Genomic DNA, 7,371 nt, shown 5'->3' with positions numbered 1-7,371 from the left:
GCATATCTTTTTAGTTTAAAAATTGCTAACAAATAATGGTGAGGGAATTAAAGGTGATTTGCATAGAGGCTGACAAAAATTACCACTTCCAGTAGGATAAAACAGCAAATCCAGAGTGCTGAGCTACCCAAAAAGGTTGCAGGGTAGATGCTGGTGACATTTCAGGGTGCAGTCTCAGGCTGTGATAAAAGAGTAAGAGAAGACCTACAGGATAAAGGTAAAATCCAAATCAGGTATTTATTTCATATTTTTTATTTCAAAACCAGGAAACAACCACATTAATAAGCATATAAAATCCATCCAAAATATTCACAATGCTGTTACAGAAAAAGAAAATAACAAAAATACCATGTGAGAAAGGCCAACACATTTCGGTCCAAGCCAACACACATCTGATGCAAAGTATGGAATGCTCTTATGCACAGCTGTGGGGAGAATTTCTTAACATACATACCCATAAATATCATGTCTGGATGTGCTGGAGGGTCAAAGGAAGGGCACAGAAATCTACATAACTGAGCCAAAATATCAAAATTGGGAGAGAAGTCTTACATAATACTTCTGAGAATAATTATCTGGCATGTAAGCCTGATAAAAAGCTTGGGAAAACTGGATGTAATATGATTGTATTGTGCAAAGCTGGGGCATTTTAAATTAATTCACAGGAAGCATTTAACAGCAGCAAATTTAACTGATCTTTGCAACTGTTTCTCATTAGGGAAGGTAGAAATGTCATCACTAGTTACTGAAAATGTCGGACAGGCCCCATCAGAATATACATCAATGGGAATTTCTCTAACCTGCTGTGAAGCATTGTGTTGGCAAGAAAGCTTGGGCTATCCACACTACAAAAGTCTTGCTGTCATTCCATCCTTTCTAAGCCTTTCTTCCTTTTACCACCTCAGAATCTGTGGGCCTGCCTCTCTTCTGGGATATCCAGTAATGAATTCCAGCAGGTCACCCTGAGTTTGACCAAGTCCAAAAACTGCAGCTTGATGTCAGAAGAGCAGGAGTTTAAATCAGACCCACCTCTGTGCTACCTGTTCTGTGCAGGTCTGGACAGGCACAGGCCTGGACCCTGTCTCAGAACGCTGCAGTGAAGTAAAGCTGCCCCTCCTTGACTGCAAGTGTACCCTATGTGCTACTTTTTGCCTGCCTGACCTGAGCTGTGCTAGCTCAGCAGCAAGGGTGGGGGATACACAAACTCAACTGCCTGGCGGAATGACAAGCGAGGAGACGGACACTTACTGATGAACAATTACCGCCTGCCACATCCCTCTGAACAGAGGCACTATTACAGAGCTGTACACGTCTACAAAGCACACTGGTGAGCACCACAACATCATGCAGACCTTTCAGAGAGGATATATGGGGCAAAAAACATCTGGCCTTCAACCAAGCAGGGGACTGAGCACTACAGACCTTTCACACTGCTGAACTAGCAAATTCCAGTAGCTCTGGTGTCTAGTCCTGCATCTCTACCCTTATGAACTTACATGTACCACAACTGACCATGCCTGTGTCCAGAAGGGTCATGCTACATGCCTCTGTAATATTTATAGGAACAATTGCTAAGAAAATACAGCTTGGAAAAATAATTTTTATCCTCACACTCCTTTAAATGACAATCTGCAAATTTCAGACTTTATGACGTACTAGACTACAAATAGAGAAGCCAAAAAGAAATAAAATTAAGAGAAGGCAGGAATAATTACCTTCTGGTTTGCAATCACCACCCTCAATCATCCATAGAATGCTTAAAACCATGTCTGAAAATATAATCCAACAACATCCATTTTAAGATGCAATATCACACTCTCATCAACACTCGAGAACAATTATTTAAAATAGCCACCAAAAATCCCTAATAACAGAGATTTTAGTGCAGAAACATACCTCTTCCCACAAGTACACAATTCTTTGAATTTCTTTCCAGAGGGCACCAATAACTTCGAGGTGATGTGCATAATTGGCTCTGCTGTACATACCACATTAAATGCTCAACCTCCTTTTTAGTACCACATTTCTCCTTTACAGTCTTATTGCACCTCAAGTCTACAGCATCTTTTGTTAGAATAGCTATTTCTCTTAAACTTCTCCAATTTCATTATCTGTACATTTTTGTACACCATTAAAAAAATAAATATTTACAAAGTGACATACAAATAAATAAACTGAAGTAAAAGTATGCTTTCAGTCTGTCTATACAAAAAAAAACATTAAAGGGCAGGAAAAAAATATGCATGTGACTTGGTCCCCTTTTTCCTGAGGCTAAAAAAAGTGCACACTGGATAGGAAAAAGCAAGATGGTTTTTTGGTAAGCTTGCTAACTTCCAGTGTAACACCATACACACACACAGAGTAGACTCAAAGGGCTGGGGACTCGTTTAGCGGGTCACTTCAACTCACTACAAAAATAGTGATTAGATTCAAATACATAATGGTCACTGTGTGCATAAGTATGTTAACCCCAAACGGCCATTTTACGTGAGAAAAGTAAAAATATTGCCAGCTCTTCTCTGTTCTCCTGATGTTTGTGGCAGGAAAGATGAGATTATTTTTGCAAGTGCCAGGTGCTTCCCAGTATGGCAGACCACCCATATCAGATTTGCTTAACGCTGGCAAGCCTGGCAGAATGGGCGAGCATGTGGGTGAAAAGAAGAAAATAGCAGCAATTGAGGAGGGGAAAAATGTCCCAGTTCTCATGGTTTTCTTTACTCATTCCTTTAATGACTCTTTAAGCATGTAAGAGTTGAAGAATGGGTGTGTCACGGATCTTAGGCAGCTGCTTTGTCAGCTTGTATGCTGTTCAGCTCCACCATGGGGCTCTTCTGGGGTGACATGGGGGCGTTTGCTCCTCGTCCTTCAAAGCCCCTCGAGATGTCTTCAAAAGTCCTGCCCTTGGTCTCTGGCACTTTGAAGAATGTGAAGACAAAGAAGATGACCAGGAAAACAAGGAAGATGAGGAAGACATAGGAGCCACAGAGTTTCTGCAGGGAGGACAAATGAAAAAGGTTTCATTTTGAAATTACATGTAAGGTCATTTGCTGTCGACAGGTTAAAATTCCAACACCTTTCTCCAACAGTGCCCTTACTGACTTTTTTGTCATCACAGCATTTTTAAAATTGAAATCAGGTTCCCATGGGCTTCTAAAGGTCTTTAATCTTCCTGAGGGTGACCAAAATTGAGGCTTTTAAAGCAAAAGCTTTGGTGTCCTAACTAAGATGGTTCTTCCAAATATTTGTAAGCTACAACTAGTTAAGACAGCAGAATATAAGGTGAGCAACAGCCTTCAGTAACAATCTTAACACTGACTCAGGGACCTCTGGGAGACTCAGGGACTCTGGAAGACTCACCAGCCCACTTCTCAAAGCAGGGACAACTTCCAGGAGAGGCCAGGTTATTAAAGGTCATATAGTCATGTCTCAGAGATGCAGGTTCTGCTACCCTTCTGGACACCTATTCCAATACTGCAGTGCTCTTACAGTGCTTTATTAGCTGAGACTTACCTCTGCATAGGGGAAGAGCATTCCCACCAAGAAATTGGAGGTCCAGTTGGAACAACCGGCCACTGCCATGGCTGCAGGGCGTGGGCCCTGGCTGAAGAGTTCTGCCAACATGAACCAGGGGATAGGGCCAGGGCCAATCTCAAAAAGAGCCACAAAGCCAAAAGTGGCAACAATGCTGATGTACCTGATCCAGTCCACGATGTCCTGCAAGGGAACAAGATATGATCAGCACAACGCCATCTCCAGTGTCACAACTTTCTCAGCTGCACTGCGAACACTGTAGCAGTTCCCAGAGTTATAAAATTGCTCTTTCCACTGCACGCTTGGCTCTAGCCCCAGTTCTACCTGCCTACAGGGCAGCATTGCAGAGCAAAGCAGATGTATAGTCTTATAGGTTCCTGCTGGGGTCAGCCTGGACAGTAACATTGATCACTCACCTTCAGAGCTAAAGCTACAGTCATAACAGCAGCACACACAGCCATGCCAGCCAAACCAATTAAGTGGAGGGTCCGGCGCCCCGCACGCTCCACCAGGAACAGCTGGAAAGGAGAAGGCAGAAAGAAAAAAAGAAATCCATTACTTTGGCAGCAAAAGCAGGACAGGTTCCCTTGCTCAGTATCCTGCACCTCTTGCTTATCTGCCTGTAAACCTCAGTGACCATGGTGATCTCAGTGCAGGTCACCAGGCTGCTCCATCCTCAGCACAAGTTCTTCCACTCTGGTTCTTGCTACTGCTTTCTCTCATCACTCTTTTCCCCACATGCACTCCTTTTCCACCTTCTCTTTCATCTAAGGCAACAACACCTCTTTCTGCCTATCTCTCCTCCCACCATGCCTTGGATGCACTCTTGTCTTTGCTCCTACAGGTCAGTGCATAGCCCAGTGCTTTGCCTGGTTACTTGTCTGTAGTTCCATCTGCCAGGAACAGACCCAGGCAGACACACAGCCCTATTCCACTCACCGACACCACAGTGAAGACTGTGTTTACCACACCAGCTCCAATGGTGGCATAGACAGGCTGTGTGATACCAGCTCTTTCAAAAATCCCCGTGGAATAATAGAATACCTGGAAGAGAAGAGAAGGTTGGACACAGTCATGATTCCATGTTTGAGAGCATGTCCCTCATCCTCTGCCTAATAGCTTGCACACCCAGCAGGGAGTTTCTAAGCAACACTCCCCACTATAAAACACCATGCTTCCAGTCAAGGTTCATTCACTTGGTGCAAGGCTGCAGTGTCTTGTGGGAAAAGCAAAAGCCATAATATCCACTTTCCATCTTAGCCAGATGACAAAACAGTGACCCTCCAGTCAAGGCACAAAGAGGTTTTGGGACTCATAGATCTTTCCACACCAGTGGCAAGTGCAAGTTTAGCCAGAGATAAGGGAGGCCCAGAAGATGGGACAGGAAGGTAACTCACAGCATTGATGCCTGAGAGCTGCTGGGAGAGCTGCAGCATGATGGCGATGATAATGGCTTGACGGTAGTTTGGAGAACGGAAGAGCTCTGGCACAGTTGCTTTCTTTTCCTGGGACATTTTAGCACTCTCTTCTTTCATCTCCTGGATGTCTTGAGACACATCTCGATCACCACGGAGCTTCTGGAGAACTGAAGGGAGGAAGCCAAAGGTGTCAGGTATGAGACACACACCTGCTGGCTGTGGGGGGTGTGTGTCCCATCCTGCTATTGCAGGGAGGGCACAGCAGGAAGACTGAACACCTCCAGTTGGTGTTAAGGCCTGCTGCCTGGGAAAGACCAAGCCTCTGCAGGCAGCCTTGCTCTTCTTTTCAACCCAGAGGTCAGGGTGCTGTGATCAGCACAGAAAACAGATCCTGCTCATGTTGATTGATCTACAAGCTTATGTTTGATCCTGAAATTCCATTCACACTCTTGCCAGAGCCGACCCCAGCCCTCCAAGCTCCCTGTTAAATGCCACCTATTTCGTGCCTTTCAGGAGGAGCTGGTGGAGTAGCAGCAGCTGGTGCTGCTACATCCCACCAGGCCAGGTGCCACTCCTCACATCTTAATCCCACCTGGAGTCTCTGTTGGGTTGCCAGGTTTCTCATGCTTCCTGGCACTGGTGCAACCTAAAGGATGGGAAGGTAGGCCAGGCCTGGTGCCCTCCGGGAGTCACACCCTAATCCACCACAGGCTCCAGAATCAGTCCTGGCCTCCCACTCAAGTGCAGTGCAGGCTGAGAGCCAGAACACTGCCCTGCCCCTTTGAGATGAGTCCTTACCTGCTTGGGCTTTCTCCTCCTCCATCTTGTTGATCAATAGGAAACGGGGGCTTTCAGGGCAGAACAGAAGACCTACACACTGCAGGATTGCCGGGAGGACCGTGAACCCCAAAAGCATTGGCCAAAGCCCTTCAGTGCCCATGATTGCCTCTAGTCCAAAGATCTACACCAAGAATAGGAGAGAAACAAGAGTGATTTTAAACACTTCAGTTCCTCACCCCCACTCCAGTATGACAGGATCCACATACTGCACCTGGTGGCAATTAAAGCCCTCCTCGCCCTCTCCCAGCCCTCCTTCCCCCACCCGAGGGTAGGATCAGGTTGTACCACGCCTACCTGAGCCACCAGGATGCCCACAACAATGCCCAGCTGGTTGAGGGTGCCAAAGGCGCCACGGACACTGGTGGGTGAGACCTCACTGATGTACATGGGCACAAAGCCGGTGCAGAGGCCACAGAAGACACCAATAATGAAGCGGCCAAGAATCAACATCTCCACTGCCTTTGCTGCCTTAGAGAAGGCCATGAGAAGGCCACCAGCAAAGGCCAAGATGTTCACCAGAAGCATGGAGTTCCTCCTGCCAGGGTAAAGATGTCAAGAATGAGCTTAAACTGGCAATACAGCGGGAATATTGGTAAAGGTAAACCTGCCCATGATCTCCCATCTCAGGGGTGGGAAGAGAATGGAATAATTCCCATTCAGCTCCTGCCTTGGTCTGCAATCCTTTTTGCAGCCCACACATTCTTGCTTCCTCCTGAGACATCTCTTCCCACCTCTGCCCTCTTCCTCCCAATGCTCCTTTGCAGAAGGGAAAAGTTCTCCAACAGATTGCATCCCTCTTCCCAACTTACCTGCCAAATCTGTTTACAAACAGACTGACTGAGAAGGAGCCAATCATGCCTCCTACGGAGAAGATGGCCACAGAAAGAGACCACAGAGAGGTGAGGAGTTCTTGGGAGACAGCCTTCCCACTCCTCTCTGACAGAGTTTTGTTGAAAAACGTCCGGATGATCTGCAACAGGAATCAGGTAGAGAGTCACAATCCAGAGGGGAGACTGCTGTCTTCCTTCTGCTTCCTGCTGCCATGAAAACAGAGATAGACCCAAAAACGCAGCAGTAAGTTATACAAGGGAAAATGAGGGTGCAGAAGGAGGAGCTTGCACTGAAGTAGCAGTATGATGAGGGAGAGTGCTTCACTCAATGGGGGGGGCAGGCGGGGTACCCACAGGACAGCAGTGTCTATTAAGGAAAACAGGCTTATCTTCTGAATATTTCAGATGATGTGAGTCACTGGTGGCTCTTGGGAAGAGGCGTGAGACAGCTGGGAGTGAAAGGGAACAAGAAAACATGACCAGTGAGAGGATGGGAACATTTCTGGCAATGTCAAAACACTGGCAGCAGGGTTAGGATTTCTGGGATAGAAATAGTTGGAGACACAAGGCTTCACTGAAGTAAACCTGAAAAATTGTTTATTTTTAACATAATTCCTCCCCATGGGGATGTGACAGGGCCACGCTGCTGATTTCCCAGGCATCTCTCTAAGCTAGTGAGGTAAATTCTGGCATGGGCTGGGGGGGGGGACAGAGTGTCTCCCCCACCAGAAGGGAGCAGGGCATTAGGCTAG

The 7,371-nt window shown here is 46.4% G+C and overlaps 1 protein-coding gene across 1 annotated transcript in view; it reads right to left on the bottom strand.

Annotated features, from left to right (window-relative positions):
• Window positions 1-218: 218 nt before the first annotated feature.
• The window catches only part of LOC103616724 (solute carrier family 2, facilitated glucose transporter member 3), an 8,018-nt gene continuing 865 nt past the window's right edge, over window positions 219-7,371 (bottom strand). The window contains exons 2-9 of the mRNA XM_017735962.1: window positions 6,599-6,759; window positions 6,084-6,324; window positions 5,748-5,910; window positions 4,929-5,116; window positions 4,471-4,575; window positions 3,948-4,049; window positions 3,511-3,714; window positions 219-2,990 (exon numbers count right to left, since the gene is read on the bottom strand). Of these exons, the coding sequence (XP_017591451.1) occupies window positions 2,778-2,990; window positions 3,511-3,714; window positions 3,948-4,049; window positions 4,471-4,575; window positions 4,929-5,116; window positions 5,748-5,910; window positions 6,084-6,324; window positions 6,599-6,645 (1,263 nt within the window). The 5' untranslated portion in view covers window positions 6,646-6,759 and the 3' untranslated portion in view covers window positions 219-2,777. The remainder of the gene's footprint in view (window positions 2,991-3,510; window positions 3,715-3,947; window positions 4,050-4,470; window positions 4,576-4,928; window positions 5,117-5,747; window positions 5,911-6,083; window positions 6,325-6,598; window positions 6,760-7,371) is intronic.

The sequence above is a fragment of the Corvus brachyrhynchos genome, unplaced genomic scaffold (genome assembly GCF_000691975.1).
Source record: "Corvus brachyrhynchos isolate BGI_N302 unplaced genomic scaffold, ASM69197v1 scaffold44, whole genome shotgun sequence".
NCBI classification, from domain to species: domain Eukaryota; kingdom Metazoa; phylum Chordata; class Aves; order Passeriformes; family Corvidae; genus Corvus; species Corvus brachyrhynchos.
Note: the sequence above shows the minus strand (reverse complement) of the source record. Positions and strands in the feature narration are given on the sequence as shown.